This window comes from Schistocerca piceifrons, chromosome 2 (assembly GCF_021461385.2).
Source record: "Schistocerca piceifrons isolate TAMUIC-IGC-003096 chromosome 2, iqSchPice1.1, whole genome shotgun sequence".
NCBI lineage: Eukaryota > Metazoa > Arthropoda > Insecta > Orthoptera > Acrididae > Schistocerca > Schistocerca piceifrons.
In genome coordinates this window covers 180,234,319-180,252,542 of record NC_060139.1, presented here as the reverse complement: position 1 = coordinate 180,252,542, position 18,224 = coordinate 180,234,319, and the positions used below count along the sequence as shown (strand labels likewise).

Below are 18,224 nucleotides of genomic sequence, written 5' to 3'. Positions count from 1 at the left end.
AAGAACTCTTCAGAAAATTTGCACTCTATTGCCTGTTGGCTAATAACTTTGTTTTGTGTGACAAAATTAAATACAGGGTACATAAAACCAATAAAGACAAGAGACAAGCAAGGAAGTACACATTTCTTCAATCCTTAGCTCCTAGCATTTTCCCCCCTCTAATCTTGCTACAGCTTTACATGCTGTGCGTTCCTTTCTGCGGAAGAATCTATTACCTCATCAAAGTTTGTCAAACGTTTTGCCACATGAGACTGTTTTGGCACAAATGGTAATTTTTGTTGTTGTTGTGGTCTTCAGTCCTGAGATTGGTTTGATGCAGCTCTCCACGCTACTCTATCATGTGCAAGCTTCTTCATCTCCCAGTACCTACTGCAACCTACATCCTTCTGTATCTGTTTAGTGTATTCATCTCTTGGTCTCCCTCTACGATTTTTACCCTCCAATAATAAATTAGTGATCCCTTGATGCCTCAGAACATGTCCTACCAACCGATCCCTTCTTCTACTCAAGTTGTGCCACAAACTTCTCTTCTCCCCAGTCCTATTCAATACCTCCTCATTAGTTATATGATCTACCCATCTAATCTTCAGCATTCTTCTGTAGCACCACATTTCGAAAGCTTCTATTCTCTTCTTGTCCAAACTATTTATCGTCCATGTTTCACTTCCATACACGGCTACACTCCATACATATACTTTCAGAAACGACTTCCTGACACTTAAATTTATACTCGATGTTAACAAACTTCTCTTCTTCAGAAACGCTTTCCTTGCCATTGCCAGTCTACATTTTATATCTTCTCTACTTCGGACATCATCAGTTATTTTGCTCCCCAAATAGCAAAACTCCTTTACTACTTTAAGTGTCTCATTTCCTAATCTAATTCCCTCAGCATCACCCGACTTAATCCGACTACATTTCATTATCCTCGTTTAGCTTTTGTTGATGTTCATCTTAAATCCTCCTTTCAAGGCACTATCAATTCGGTTCAACTGCTCTTCTAAATCCTTTGCTGTCTCTGAATTACAATGTCATCAGCGAACCTCAAAGTTTTTATTTCTTCACCATGGATTTTAATTCCTACTCCGAACTTTTCTTTTGTTTTTTTTATTGCTTGCTCAATATACAGATTGAATAACATTGGGGATAGGCTACAACCCTGTCTCACTCCCTTCCCAACCACTGCTTCCCTTTCATATCCCTCCACTCTTATAACTGCCATCTGGTTTCTGTACAAATTGTAAATAGCCTTTCGCTAACCTTTTACCCCTGCCACCTTTAGAATTTGAAAAAGAGTATTCCAGTCAACATTGTCAAAAGCTTTCTCTAAGTCTACAAATGCTAGAAACGTAGGTTTGACTTCCCTCAATCTATCTTCTAAGATAAGTCGTAGGGTCAGTACTGCATCACATGTTCCAACATTTCTACGGAATCCAAACTGATCTTCCCCGAGGTCGGCTTCTACCAGTTTTTCCATTCACCTGTAAAGAATTCGTGTTAGTGTTTTGCATCTGTGACTTATTAAACTGATTGTTCGGCAATTTTCACATCTGTCAGCACCTGCTTTCTTTGGGAGTGGCATTATTATATTCTTCTTGAAGTCTGAGGGTATTTCGCCTGTTTCATGCATCTTGCTCACCAGATGGTAAGAGTTTTGTCAGGACTAGCTCTCCCAAGGCCGTCAGTAGCTCTAATGGAATGTTGTCTACTCCCAGGGCCTTGTTTCAACTCAGGTCTTTCAGTGCTCTGTCAAACTCTTCACGCAGTATCGTATCTCCCATTTCATCTTCATCTACATCCTCTTCCATTTCCATAACATTGTCCTCGAGTACATCACCCTTGTATAGACCCTCTATATACTCCTTCCACCTTTCTGCTTTCCCTACTTTGCTTAGAACTGGGTTTCCATCTGAGCTCTTGATATCCATACAAGTGGTTCTCTTTTCTCCAAAGGTCTCTTTAATTTTCCTGTACGCAGTATCTATAGGTTCGTTTGAGCAGCTACCAGACAGCGTCAGCCAACAGGCTGTACTGGTGCTTGGTGTTTGCTCTGCTGATACGCTTTCCGTCGCATTTCTGGTGGAATTTCGTGCGTGGTGAGGCATCTCGTAACCCTGCGGCATGTTGTTGAGAGGACATACAGAATTGTGCTTGGAGCAATTGTTGTATCACATCCCGCCCAGATAAAGGATGCAAATAACGAAGCAGTTCTTGGCAAAATATCATTTCAAAATTAGACTCCACAGCTCGAAGTACCATAACGTTTTGCTATGGGGTGACTGACAGATTTTTATTTTTTTTTCTCATTCGTACTCTGCAATATTGTTATGTAGCATTTACAACAGGTTTACATCTACACAGCACTGCAAAAAGCTAGTAGGATGGAACACAAATTTCTTGCAAAAAACAGTTTCTTGTGTAGCTTGCACTGGAATAAAGGACAATAAATTTCATGACTATTTCAAAATGTGTAAAAAATTAACAAGATTGTCTGCGAGGCAAAGAAACTGTAGAACTGACAGTTTATATTCTACTCTAGGAATAAATATGAAGCCATTTGGGGAGTTAAAACGACAAAACATGGTATGCTGCCACTCTACAATTTAGCATAGAATGGCATTCTATAAATTTAAGACGTAAACACAAATTAAGAAATAGCTTCAGGCCTAGAAGAAGTACTAGACAAGTGCCTTGTGATCGAAAAACACTTTCGCAGAAGGCAGACTTGTGAAATCCTGCTACAGCTGTCATTATATTTGAAACAAAATATTTAATTCAAAACTACTGACAAAATTTGCCTACTTAGTCAGCTTCAAGTAAATGTTTACGTATGTTCGTACGTATATAATATTAAGGGATCTTTCAGTGTCATAAAAGGAACAGAACATCAGAGACTACTCCAGCAGCATCGGAATTTCATGAACCATACCAAAATGCTTCATTCCGCTCTAATTGCACATTTCTATGTCCAGATGCACTATGAAGTACATGATATTCAGCTTTTCATGTGGTTTTCGTGATACCAATTTTCTTGGTCCAGTACTGCATTCTCATGTTTGGTTCTTTATTATGGTATAAGTTGTGCTCTGTGCAAAATTCTACCAGGCAGCTTCCTCTTTCATTTCTTAGCCCCAATCCATATTCACCTACTGTTTCCTTCTCTCCCTTTTCCTTCTCTCAAATTCCAGTCACCCATGACTTAAATTTTCGTCTCCCTTCACTATCTGAATAATTTCTTTTATCTCATACATTTCAATTTCTTCGTCATCTGCAGAGCTAGTTGGCATATAAACTTTTACTACTGTAGTACGCATGCGCTTCGTATCTATCTTGGCCACAATAAGGCGTTCACTATGCTGTTTGTAGTAGCTTACCCGCACTCATTTTTTTATTCATTATTAAACACTCCTGCATTACCCCTATTTGATTTTGTATTTATAACCGTGTATTCACCTGACCAAAAGTCTTTTTCCTCCTGCCATCAAACTTCACTAATTCCCACTATATCTAACTTTAACCTATCCATTTCCCTTTTTAAATTTTCTAACCTACCTGCTCGATTAAGGGATCTGACATTCCATGCTCCAATCCGTAGAATGCCAGTTTTCTTTAATTTTTATAACACAAAAGAATATAATTCACAAAGTACCAATATCAAATTCCTATTAGGCCTACTACAAGCAAAAAGCTCTGTTAGGAAAGTGTTACACATTTCATTCACACACACCAGTTTTTCAAGCATAAGATCGAAAAGTAGTATTACGAAATTTTTATATGAATTTGAAATCCTATTATTCTATAATTTGTTTGATGTCCCCGTATCTTCTCCTTTCTCATTCTAACAATGTCAAATTCTGTAGCTATTCCTGCCACTGTCAACATTTGTTTGCCAATAAACTTCAACAACCCTGCCATGATAGGTTTAGTTATCCCACATGTTCCTATAACACACTTTTCACATTACTTCCAGAATAAAACTTAAGTGGCTGCTAGCTGGGGACTGTACAACTGGTCCTTACTAGTGTAGCAATCTGACCAAAAATTTTCTGTCAAATTATCATTTTCTTGGATACACTGGGAAGATAATACATAATCCTCCTCATCTGTTACTCCTGTTAGTCTGAATCTATGGATTTCGCAAGTAATTAGAACACTGATCATTCGCAAACCCATCAATCACATAATCAGACAGCAATTGGCATTCATCCGTTCAGCTTCACTCTGCTCGGTTCATGCAGTGCAGTCACCTTTTGTCTGAGGGAAGTTTTATTTCTAGATGCAACGAGGATTCTCCTGACAAACATCACGTACACTATGCACACAGTCAAAACTCAACTTACTCATTCAGAAATAAACTTAAAATGAACGTGTTCAAAAACCAGCAGGGATGCGTTTCAAAATCATACAAAGAATCTATAGACCAACATGCACCGGATGCTAGGCACTTGTGAAATTTCCCCCCTCAAGAATATGAATTTGGCACCCCCTTTTCCCAGTAGCATCTAGCACAGCCACATTCCTGTAGCCAGAAGCGGGAGAATCCACTAAAACACGATTAAATTTCACATGCGCATGAGCCCACTCTTACCTGCTAAAATGAATCTAATGTAAACAGTTGTGACTTCTTGCTCATCAGAGGCCTTTTTTGTTATGAAGCATTGCCTGTGACATTTTGCTGTTGGCAGATGCTTGCATGAGCACTGTCATTGTATATGGCTAATTTCCTTGGCAATTTATGTTTAGTTTTTTCTCTCTTATGTTTCATTGTTGAAGTATTATTCTGCAATAGCAGGATATAGTAATATCCTTTGTTAGAGTATTGGTTCTTACCAGCCAATCACAAAAATTTAACAGAAAACTAAATGAAAAATTCCTGGTACTTTAAATAATTCCCAGATTTTTCCCGGATGAAAATATTCCCGGATCTCACACATCATATACTCCCTGGATACAGTTCAGGAAAGTCACCCCTCTTCCTTTCCCTTTAACTCTTCTGACAGAAGGAGCCACTGACTCCAGAAGCTTGTGAAAGTGAAGTCCTTTAGCATGTTTGTTCCCTGCCGCCACTTTGTGAGTAGATTTTTTGTATCTGTCCATCTACATTACAGCATATGAACTAATATTGTAGTGTTATACATATTTCGCAACAGGTTAGAAAAAATTGCTTGTCATTAGGATTTGTGGAACAAGATCAGACAAAAATCACAGGCAACATCAGTCATTACAATATTCATTAGTACTTTATTGATGCTTCATATTTTCCAAATTAACAACACTTAATCTTCTTCTTCATCTGCTGCTCCACCACCTGAAGTGGCCTTCCTCAGATTCTTCCTCTTGACACGGCCTGGACGTCCACCTCCGAAGGGAGACTTCAATGAGAAATCTATGTGCTTCTGAGAGTCCAGCCGAACAATAAAGCTCGGAATATTGACAACCTGTTTCCGAACACTGAAAGAAGAAAATGAGAAGCATATAAGTAAAAATATTCTTTATAGCTAGAGAAGAGTTAGTAAATTGAAACGAGTTGTCAAAGCTAAATTCTTTTATGGCATTTGAGACTGAATTGGCAACACTTAGCAAGCAATATTCTCTGAAATATGAGAGGTTTCTTCTGAAGTGAAGAATGACCCCTAAACACACTAATACAATTGCCATAAAATTGGCAATAATAATGCTTCCTCATACCCAACATTATATATTGAAGGAAACAAGTTTATAACATTCAGTGTAGAATTTACAACTTCCTAGCCTAGAAACATTTCAAAACTGTTAAAAGTGGTTTTGGATCAAAAACTTTTCAACACTGTTGCCTTTATTCACTTACTGATTACAAGGGTATACATGAGTTCTGGGGTTTGGAAACCAACGAAGTGGTGTTCTTTACTAATTTGGCACTCCTAAACACGGAAATAAAAGTTTCATCCCTAATATACTGTCTTCTCTGCCCAGCTATCACTCATCCCAAACTACTTCAGGCAAATTACTATTGGTTGCAAAATCTATGGTTACATAATGTAACTTGTACATGAATGTTGCAACCCTTCTTGTTTGTAGAATGGTAAAGTAGAGGGGGAGAACGACTTCAAAGCTTACATAATGTAACTTGTACATGAATGTTGCAACCCTTCTTGTTTGTAGGCTGGTAAAGTAGAGGGGGAGAACGACTTCAAAGCTTAAGTTCTATAACCACCACTGAAAACGACAGCTGAGACAGGTAGGTTCTTACATTTGTGAGCAGTATTATTTCATCAAAGCCATTTTCGAAAAGTGTGTGAATGGCCCAGATAAATGGAACTTTTAAGTAAAGGACATTGACAAAAAAATTTGTGCAGAAATCCTCATTTGCTTGTTTCAGCACAAAGTTCAGAGATTAGAACAACTCATTTGCTCTACATCTGCGTGGAACAATTCCAAGGAAGCTGAGTGAAGCTAAAATTATCGGTTTTAATTTCACTATTCCCACAGTATGGAATAAACACAGAGGAATTACATGTCTATGACTGTTACTTCTATATGACAAAAGCAGCAGGAAGGTAAAAAAAATCTTGCATACAAACTTAATCTAACACTCAGACCTAGCCCTCATTGTCTATGCCTGCCAATGACAATCAGACCTAGCCCTCATTGTCTAGGCCTGCCAATCCACTCAACACCATCAAAGGATACATTTGAATTCTCTGAAGTCTAAATACACCATTAAAGTAGAGAGTCTACTCCGAGTGTGGTACTGATACCAATGGGAGCCCAAACAACTTAAAAAAATTCCGTGAAAGACTTTGTACTTTCAGAAGATGCATTAATTTCTGGGACCACGTCTCATGGGAAGGCCACAATGTTTGGATCATGGATTTACTACACACTTAATAGTGCATTAGGAAAACAATGCACAAGCAGTAAGGCATAATACTTTTGAGATTTCAGAAAAATCTGAAGAGATATTTTACATGTCAGTGGTGTACCGGTGCATTGTGACCCTGAGCACGAGCTGGTGGATCTTATCCCACTCATTTTTCTATTTACATTTTTTCAACACTAGTCATTGTTTTGTTCATATTACATTTGAAAGACAACATTATGAAAAGACTTATTTGCATGACCTTTTACTGAATTTCCAATGTTATTTGGCTGTTTACTAATTTTTATTATTACAGCAAACATTTTACTTATTTCTATATGATAGTTAAAACATTGCCAGGGGCCTTCAAACTTCATATTTCATTGAAAAACAAGAAAATGCTTCTCATGAAGTTGCTATTATAGTACATCCAACCTTACATCCCCATTTTTGGCACACACATTTACAAAAATGTCGCACTGTACATGGTTAGCACACAAATTGCTGGAACAAAGTTTTCAAAATGCTAACAAGCTTTTTTCCTTAATCCGAAGTTACCTTGTGCATACAAGAAAACTGCTTTCATTCGATGTAGTAGATACATTTTTAATTGATGTTTTCTGTGTCTGTATGAAAAATATCATCATGCAACTTGTAATGTTGAAAGCACATTTGACCTTACATTAGGCTCATATGTTGGCGTATTTTAACTCAATGAAGTTATTTACACCTTTGATGCTTGACTTGGGCTTTCAAACCTTGAAACCGTGTCTGCAGATTGCAGTGTCTAGGGGCAAAGCAGTCCCAGTACCTTACCCGATTTCACATATTAGGGATTTCAGAAATTCCAACAAGCATACATTATGAGGAAAATACCACAAAAGCAAGGACATGAATAGCTGCACCTGGTAAGTGTCAAAATCTCCATATTTGCTTCTTCTATTTCACTTCTCATGTAACTTTTTACCATTTTATTGCACTTTTTCACTACCTTACTGTAACTGCTTTCTAACTTCAATGGGCACAGATTTTAATGATGGCACAAAAACAATGCATTGACCTACTAGTGTCACACTTTAGTATAAAATCGTTATTTATTTTAATCTTCACTACAGAAATACTTACACTCATATTGATAACAATGAGTTGGAACAATTGTTTCCCCACCCTATCTGCACCTTAACACCTACTCACCTTCAATGGCATCGTGTAACTTACGGTACAAACATTTATAATGAATTATCAGACAAACTAATTTGCATTTGTTATTTACAAGGAAACTACATTGTCAAAAAGTATAACTGCATTAATATTATTGACCAGTAGACTAACTTAGGCACAAAAATGGAGGACAAACAAAAAGACCATAGTACACTAAAGATTTTTACCACTCCATATCTTCCTCAATTCACTGGCACCCTAGCTCAAAACATTTCAACAGTACTTCACAGGTATGGGCACTGCAAAAGAGTCTTAGCAGACGTTGAAAAATGAATATTTCATTTTTCAAGTGGCCTGCACGAAAACACTGACATGTATTAACCTAGGTAAAACAGAAAGTAACAATAAAAATCTGTCTTCCAGTAATATTACATAGAATGTTGCAATTATCATAAACTGTTCTCCAACATACCGAATATGCCTCTGCCGAATGAGAACTCTTGCATGATGGATTGATTTAGCAAGACCCAGTTTGAAAACCTGGGTCTGTAATCTTCTCTCCAAGAAGTCTTCAATCTTCAAACCCAAAACATAATCAAGCTTCATACGACCTTCATCCAATACTCCAATTCGTACCAACCTCCTCAACAAGGCATTACCTGCAAATCAGCAGCAAAAACTGATTGTTAAAAGTCAATAATGATGAATGACAAAAAATACACAAAATTACACAAGTATAATCACAAATATGAAACATATGACATTTTCCCCCTGTATTTGCTCCTGCTATCAGAGCAGAATTACCTGTAACAATACTTATGTAGTGTGCACACAAAAATACATGTATTTGCTTGGAATACTTTAATCATTACCTGAAGACCTTAAGTTCTGCTGCAACTGGTTCAATGCAATAAAATGTGACTTCATTTTACAATGACAAAATGTTTAAGGAAAAGGCAACTGCTTACCTAAAAAGGATTTGTGTATGATCCTCAGAAACACACAGAAAATGAACACTAGCTCACAAACACCTCTCCCCCCCCCCCCCCATTTAAGGTGAGGTAATGGAAGAGAAGTCAGCAGAGGTTTAGGCTAGGGGGATTGCAAGAGCACAGGGTATGCTGAAAAGAATCCCCATCTGCATGTGCTGGAAGGGAGTGTCCGAACAGCCCATGTAACGAAGCAGCTGTTTAAGTCACTGGCGTGGCAATATGTTCGGCAACTAGACGGTCAAAAGTTTCTGGTTCGCCACAGCCTGGCAGTGACCATTCATGCACATGGACAGCTGGTTAGTTATGATACCACCCCACTTGGATAACACTACACCCAACAATACTAATCACGTTAACAGCTTCACTACATATGTCATTTAGAGACTGCCACCAAGTTTCTGTGCACTATGCAGGTGCAAATTTTGTCACCAGCATATCCTGTACTCTACCACTCCCCTGGCCTCAACATCCACTAACTTTTTTCCACCGCCTCACCATACACATAGCCTTCTCTCTTGTCTGTATCACTCCTTCACCATCCAGACTGTACTTTCTCTTCACACAGTCCCACGTGGGCTAGTACTCTTACTAGAAAAATAGCAAGAGCTTAAAAACTAGTGTTTTAACTTTTCTGTTAGATGTTCTGTGCACTTCACATATATCCTCTATAGGTAACTGCTTGCCTTTCTCTTACTTTGTGTAGCTCACTATTAACACAAACACACACAAGCATCCCATGAACAGATAAAAATTAACGATACTAACCCTCAAATAAGCGACGAGGGTCTTTCTCCTCCAACGTCAGCAGTTCTCTTGCAGCCTTCCGTATTTTGGCCAATGTGTACTTAACACGCCACACTTCCCGCTTGTTTCGCAGGCCATATTCACCAATGATCTTTAATTCTTGATCAAGACGAGCCTTTTCATATGGACGCCTTGGTGTGACATAGGTCTTACTAAAGACCGACGGTATGCGGCCGTTAACCATATTCAGTTACTAGCCTTCACCTAAAAAAAGGTAATTTTATAACAGTTCACTTTTCTGAATAATCTGATGGCAAATATAAAATGCAATCTGTATATGTACATTTATTTCAATGTTAAATATGAGCAACAGGCAAGATTGAAAATTTGACAAATTAGAAGAAACTGAGAAACTCAGCTAGGTAAGTCTGGGATAATAACTCACAAATAACAAAAACAGATCAAACAAAAAGTATATAGCAAGGTAAACTCAATTTGCAACAAGCAGAATATTTAGGGAAAGTAATTATAAAAACACTGACACGAAATCAATCAGGTCTCACAGCAAATACTGGCAGCAACAGGTTACAAAGATTCTTTCTCACGAGTATGTCTGGTGCTTTACTAAGACATGCAGCTCTTTCAGCTGTGAGTGAAGCAGAGAAGATACAAGAATGGTCCGAGATGAAGTGTTGGAAGCACTGAAGGAGAACTAACTAAATTTCCTCATTCTGATGTTACACCTTAAAAACCAGTCACTAGAGCTTAATATTAATTTCAACATTGTTTATTCATCCACACACAACAATTACAAAACTCTTGTTTCAGAGCCATGAATCAGTCTGGCATGGGTAGCCTGACTGGGATTAAACTCTGAATTTTTTCTAGCCTCATAATGATTAGAGATTCTGACATACAAACCAGTCTCTTGCCCAGTAATGAGGCAATCTGGAAACCTTTTTTATTACTCATTGTATGCAATAAAATTACTTTTCTACAAATATGTTCAATGCTAACCACTGAAAGAAACAGCTTCTGACACACACACACACACACACACACACACACACACACACAATTTTTCTAACTAAAAAAATCATTAAAAATGTCCAGAGATGTCTTGAAATGTTTATTACAAGTTATAAGACAATACACACTAATCAGCGATAAACAGAAAACACTTTAATCGATCCCTACATGGGCAAAAGGAGCTACAGCTCAATTTTATAGAATTCTTGCTTAAAAAAAAAAAAGCAAGCTTTATGACTCCCTATTCCGATAACAGCCTTTCCTCACATGTAACCAAAATAAGATACTTAATTCCTCGCAGTTGCACCAAGTATCTCGTAGAAAATGTGCCATGTGATGGTATCAGAGCAAAATTAATGAATATCTCAGTGCATCCCACTAATAGCAGTGGAAGCTCTTTGTTGGAGGTGAAGAAACAATGATGCTTCTAACTTACAGTTTTCACCTGCCACAACAAGCAGTTACACAGCACCACTAGCATGGTTTCCATAAACAAGCTGGATGGTACCAATTTCAGAAATTTATGGCAGTGGAAAAGTGAATCACAAACAACCCACATTGACTGAAGTACAACTTGAATGAAATAACAGATTCCATTGGAAGAGGTGGGCAGATGGGGTGCAGTGTTGCCTGAATGCAGACAACCACACTTTACACAGCTCTGCTGAATGGCCTCTTCCACTTGAAACGTCATAAAGCTATTTAAATCAAATTATAGAAAAACACTCATGTGCTGCATTTCACAAATGTCACATATGCATATGGCTTAAAATAAAAAAACTTTCATTGACTCATGCATAAGAATTATAGAATTTTGTTCCAGAGCCATGAATCAGTCCGGTAGAGAGCCTGACTGGGATTAAACTCTGAATTTTTTCTAGCCTCATAATGATTAGAGATTCTGACATTCTGCTCAGTCTCTTGCCCAGTAATGAGGCAATCTATCTTTTTACTTCCCCTACTAAACAAAACATGTCTCATAACATGCACATACACTCCATGTAAACACAGTAACAAATATACTATTACAGAATTTTTCACAGCCTTACTTAACTTAGAAAAAGCATTTGATAATGTACAACCAAGATTTAACACCAACAAAAAGATGAATCAAGCTACCAAGTGAGAGTAATCCCAGTACCTGGGGAATGAAAGGCAAAGTGCAACCAGTGTATTCAGAACATCCATTACTTATCACTGCACCAAGATTCACTAGCAGCAAATAATTTTTCCTATACTAAGTTACTTAGCTCTTGCATTTTTTGCAGATTATGATCATCATATGCATAAAATAGGCAACAACATAGTACCTGACTTTTTTTACCTAGTTGAGGTTTCATGAATAACCTTGTAATGTTAGTTTAACTGATAAAAGTGCTATAAATACAGGTGTGTTGCATACACAGACATCAGCTAATGCTCTAATCTTACCACAGCATTTACTTCCACCATTTGGGATGGCCACAAGTTTTCCAGTTGAAATTCCCTGATTCACAGACAAGTTTTAGCATATTTCCCTAACAAATTTTTAGATCTTAAGGGTAAGTTAAAGTTGAAAATCCACTTTGCACCTACAGTACACAAAACAATAGTGCAAACAAGAAAACATCTAAAAAACTTTCAAGCAGATGGTGTTTCCTGGTGTAAGCAAAAATCTTCAAGTACCAATAACATCTTGTGTATGAACTGTTTTTAGATGGAGAAAGCAAGCCAAATTGTGTGTGTGTGTGTGTGTGTGTGTGTGTGTGTGTGTGTGTGTGCGCGTGTGTGCGCGCGCTTCATTAAGATCACTGATATTTTATTTCAACAAAACAAAAGACATTTCATCACAAAAATATGCATTTCCTTGGAGTCTCAAGATTAATTTAAAATACCTTCACAAATTTCAGAAAGAAATATGCCTCTTCAAGAAGTGATAAGGCAGGGAAGAATTGTTTAAACGTAGGTGACCACCAATAAAATGTTGGTTTTACTATGTTTGTTATTGTCGGTAATTACCGAATGTGTTATACCTATTATTTTACAGGTATTGTGCAAATTTTCTTTCGAGAAATATAGGCGTACATAGCGTACAAACTGCTAGCGACAGTTTTCATATTATCATCTTCCATACTTTCTAAGATATAAATTACTTCTGAAATGCCAAAATGTACTACAACAAATAAAATGTCTATGAAATGCCACACTATACACTATATGTGCGGTAAGACAGTCAATTACTGAAAGCCATCACCCATGGCCTCTGGCCTGCTGACGAGCACCACAGTCCTGGGTCCATTGACAAACCATGAAAATCCACTGCATTAAGCCACAAACGGGCTCAGCCTGTGGGCAGATCGATGAGACCAGATCTGACAGGCAGGGCCTGCACAATAGTGGTAACTGAATGGCTTCAAATCGGCACACCCCGACCCATCAGATACCTGCAGAAATGGCTTCCAGTTTTTTGCTCGTCATGGAAATCCTCTAGTATGGAGAGCAATTCACAAGCCACAGGCAGCATATTGATGAAATGAGACCATGGTGATCAATCCATGCACAGGTAACTTTTTCAAATACTCTGAGAATCAATAATGATGAGGATAGGTAGCATCTCACCGTAAAGATGATTGCTGAGCCATAGACAGTAATCTAGAAAGCCATTCAACTACATTTGTAACCACAGCTTCCGTCAGAAAACGAGGTCATACACACATTCACACAAGATTCATTTGAGCAGTTGCCAGAGAGGGCTAGAAAACAGGCCACACTGTGCATGCACATCTACGATGACGTGGGCAGCCTGTGCTTGCTATTTCCTCTGCTCATACACTTTTCATCGCATTTCTGTTTGGAATTTTGTGCTTGGTGGGGCATCACCTGGCCTGGTGTTGTACCTGGAGCAATTGTTTTATCATACTCTACCCAGATAAGGAATGCAAATAAGGAAGCAGTTCCTGGCGTAATATCCATTTAAAAACTAGACTACAGCTCAAAATACCCCACATTTTGCTATGCGGCGACTTAACAGTTTTTTGTTTGTACTATTGTTTTGTAGCCTTTCAAATCAGGTTTACATCTACACAGCATTGCAAAAATGCTATTAAGAAGGCAGACAAATCTCGCGCAAAAATAAACACACAGTTCATTGTGTAGTTTACCCAGGAATAGAGAACAAATTATTTCATGACTAATTCAAAACGTGTAAAAAATTAACAGTTGTCTGAGGCAAAGAAACTTTACAACTGACAGTTTATATTCTACTCTATGAATAAATATAAAGCCATGTGAGGAGTTAGAATGATAAAACACAGTATGTTGTCTGTCTACAATTCCAAAAATTAAGAAATAATATCAAGCATAGAAGAAGTACTAGACAAGTGCCTTGTGACTGGAAAACACTTTCTCAGAAGGCAGATTTGTGAAATTCTGTTACAGTTGACAATATATTTGAAACAAAATATTTAATTCAAAACTACTGGCAAAATGTGCCTGCTTAGTCAGCTTCAAGTGAATATTTACATATGTTCATACGTATACAGCATTAAGAGACCTTAGCGTCAAAAGAAACAGGACATCAGATACTACTAACAGCATTGAAATTTCATAAATCATACTAAAATGCGTAATTCAGCTTGAAGTGCACATTCCTATATCCAGGATAACACTGAAGTACCTGATATTCGCCTTTTCTATGTGGTCTTTTGTGATACCAATTTTCTTGGAGACCAGTACTGTATTATCTCATGTTTGGTTCTTTATTATGGTATAATGTAATTAATGCCAAAAAATGAAAATGTGCACTTGAAATTGAACAAAGTTTGAACTAGACAAGTGCGGAATGAGACCTCGTTTCAAATAAATTCACTGCCTCGGCAGAAAAGTTAATGGAAGCAAATTTATCTACCAAACCGAAAAAAAACTTAATTATGACAAGGGTCGATTGATAATAATGTGGAAATAAAATCGGAAAACAAACTAACAACTTATTTTAGTCTTGAGTGATTATAGGAATCTACATTAATTCATTAATGGCTCCCAGCCACAGAAATCTGTCTTGTTTTCATTTCACATGGGAGTTAATGAAGAGAGAGCAGCAATTAGCATATACATGGGTCACGTGAAGAATGACCCCACTATAACAAGATTGCTCTGCACATGCACGAACATGGCAGCCTGGTGGCACCAGAAAATTTTTTCCGGGTAGCATCTGGTTACTTTCTACTACTGCTCATACAGCAACCAGCCACACTTTAAGTAGCCAGAAGTGCGGGAAGGCACTGCTCATAGGCGAATTCAGCTCTGCGCATGTGCACGAGCCTGCTGGCAACTGCTTAAACGAACCCACAATCACTCAGACAACTTATGCACACACGACCGCCATGTCTATAGTCCCAGAATCAGATTTTAACAAACCAATCATTCTCTGCTCTTCACTGGCAGCTGCTACACTAGTGGCAAGAAGTGGTGGCAGCACTTACTATAAGCTGAGGGGAGTGATAGGAAGGGGACAAGCAGTAGGATTGAGGCAGATGGGAAGTGGTGAACGTAATCAGCTGCACTCAGCCAGTGACGGTGCATGCAGGAAATCATTTCATATGCTGAAACAACATTATTTTAGGTTTTTTTCCAAATTTCCTCGGCATGTTTCAAGCTCCCCGATTTCCAGAACCTCTGGCAACCCTGCCATCCAATTTGCTTGCTTTGTTATTCTCAAACCCAGTAAACAGGAAGTTCGTGCATTTGCAATAATATAAACAATCTTAATATAAGAGATAAAAAGTCTAAATTATCCACAATAAAAATAGGCAAGGTATCAAAAGGTAAACAATGCTTATAACTAGAGGTAATCAGAGCAATAGGAACATTTTATTTCAAACATTCTTGAGCTTTGGTTTAAATTTCGAACCTTCAAGGTCCAAAGTATCTTATTAATTTATAATAAAAGATTGTTCCTTCCATGGATGGGCTGCTGACAGGAAAAAGTTACTTATTTTAAAACACTGTTGTATACATGACAGTATGTAGATTACTTAACAGGTGTTCTCTACTACTGACTCAATTTGTGGTCTCAGCTTAATGGTGTGGTCTCTTCACAATACCAAACCACACACAGTGAAGGGATATATTACATCAAAAAATACCATCCGTGTATGTGTGTCAAAATACAGGGAAAACCTTAGCTGATCAATACTGCCCAATGCCAAATATACATTACGATTATTGTTGTTCGAAGTAAAATTTTTATCAAAAAACATTCCTAAAAAATTATAAAATCTCTTTATAGAAAAACTTCAGGTCAAGGCACAAACCTCTACCTTGCAACCAGCTTGCCAAGTGCTATACACAAACTCCACAGCAGCAGATATTGTGCACACGTAAGCCACATTGGAAATCAGCCACAAGACCCCAGAGAAAGTTACCACCTACTTTGAGAACTAAGAACTTTTCAACTAATTTACTGCGGACAGGTTTAAGTAGTACTGACAGTTTTGCACGTCAGTTCTAGGTCCCTTTTGACAAATAGGTTTCACAATAGGAATCCTAGGTACTGAGCTGAGGTACAATAGAACTATTTTAAATTTGTACAAATGTTATATCCGCATTTTTAAAATATACAGACGTGTTAAAATATAAAGTTTTAACAAATCTAGGTTCCAAACTCTCTCCCAAGAAAGTCTTACTACCCGAACCTTTTCATGAAGTAAGTACTGCTATGTGCGTATCCATATCAATCATACTGTCAACTAAGTAAACGGGATCATTAACATAAAATCTTTAAATTTGTCACCAATAATAGATCAGAAATGACATTTATAATTTAAGAAGCCATTTCCCTAACCTTATTTATACTATCCTGGCCTCCAACTTAACGAAATAGTGAGTGATATATATTTTAACTGTGTACGTACATCCATTTCTTGTATTCACAAACACGTAACATTAACCATGCCATAACGATAAGCAAGCGCCTTGAAGTCCCGACACCTAACCTAATCTAGATCTACGGCTAAATTACAAATTTAACACGTCGCTACAATCACGATTTCTGGCAAAAAGGGTAGATGGAGTTTGATACACCCGGCCATCCTCATTTAGGCTTTCCTAAATCGTTTCAGCAAATGCTCCGTCAGCATAACTACGGCCACTACCTGCGCTAACCTCCAACATTAAGTTGTTCACATTGTTTGCGTATATAATGGAGATATTTGTTTCCACTGCCAATTTATCCCTGGTAGGATGAATGAAACGTTAAATACGTAATACTAATTAGATGTAAATTGCGTCTCGAAATCAAGATCGTAATTAACACCTGTCCACCGTAATAGGGCGGAAATTCAAAACTGCCTACTGAAATACTACAATTGAAATAACGTCACTAGATTAATCGCGAAAGATATTACTGCAGAATTAAATCATGCGAAAGACCATAAAAAAATTACCATCATGCAGCAGACCATGTGATTGAAAAGTTGGTAAACTAATCTACAAACATCCACTTATCTAAAACTTTTACCGAAAGAGATATCAATTTAACAATGTCAAAACTCAAAAAATAAACAAAACAAAATAGAATTACAACAAATACAAACCAGCTTTAGAGACAAACACGACCCCAGTTTCCAACTACCATCCGACCCCTTGCTTAAACGACTACTCAAAGAGCAACCATACACCGGAAGACACGTTAACCGGCAACAAAATACATCTAAGGAAAGATGTAACAGTCTCATACTACAAAGAATTCTGTAAAAAATCGAGGATCGTTCCAGATCGAGCGACGGTATATTTCACATAATTATTTAGTTTGTGATTTACAGTCCGCGCAGAATACGGTAGCCTGCACAGTAACCACTTTACGTCAGAATCGCTAATGTGCTTCATTCGTTTGTTCGAAGGGGGAGGCCAACTTTGTTTGCCCGCTTTTGGTCGGTTGGCGATACGTTGCGCTGATCGAATTTCATTTCATTTCATTTCATTAGCTTCCTGTAAATCATTCACATGATGTAGGAATTGTCACAACAAAGTTATCATACTAGTACAAGTACTACAGACATAATAATGGAATATCACTTTCAAGGCATTTTTCAAAAGTACAAATTTAGACATATAAATTAAAAATTTTGGCAATAAATTTACACACAATCAAAGTACTCATCTACGTCATAGAAAGTTTTGCTTAAAAGGTAATTTTTAAGCTCAGTCTTGAATTTTACTTCATCTATTATTTCCTTCATGTACACTGGCAGACCATTGTAAAGTTTTATTCCAAAATAACTTACATGCTTTTGGGTTTGTGTTGTCCTTACTCTTTCTACATACAAATTCTTACGAGTTCTAGTATTATAATTATGGCAGTCCTCATTTGTCCGTAGGTTTTTCATATGTGCTCTTGTACACAGAATGCTTTTAAAAAATATACAGTGATGGTATAGTGAGTATTTGCAGTTCTTTGAAAAGGGGCCTACAATGAGTTCTTG

General features: G+C 37.5%; 1 protein-coding gene across 1 annotated transcript; it reads right to left on the bottom strand.

Annotated features, from left to right (window-relative positions):
* Positions 1–5,221: 5,221 nt before the first annotated feature.
* On the bottom strand, positions 5,222–17,469 carry LOC124775123 (40S ribosomal protein S9). Its single transcript, XM_047249963.1, has 4 exons — positions 17,337–17,469; positions 9,757–9,999; positions 8,472–8,658; positions 5,222–5,451 (listed from the first exon to the last, which is right to left on the bottom strand). The coding sequence occupies exons 2-4, from the start codon at positions 9,977–9,979 to the stop codon at positions 5,277–5,279; spliced, it is 585 nt and encodes a 194-aa protein (XP_047105919.1). The 5' UTR covers positions 9,980–9,999; positions 17,337–17,469; the 3' UTR covers positions 5,222–5,276.
* Between the last annotated feature and the right edge of the window lie 755 nt (positions 17,470–18,224).

Bases quoted from the DNA above. Each gene is read 5' to 3' on its own strand.
- LOC124775123 (XM_047249963.1), bottom strand. From the start codon at position 9,979: ATGGTTAACGGCCGCATACCGTCGGTCTTTAGTAAGACCTATGTCACA. The intron at 8,659-9,756 runs GTTAGTATCGTT...GCTGATTTGCAG, and splicing joins CCCTCGTCGCTTATTTGAGG to GTAATGCCTTGTTGAGGAGG. The intron at 5,452-8,471 runs GTATGTTGGAGA...TTCTTCTTTCAG, and splicing joins ATTCGGCAGAGGCATATTCG to TGTTCGGAAACAGGTTGTCA.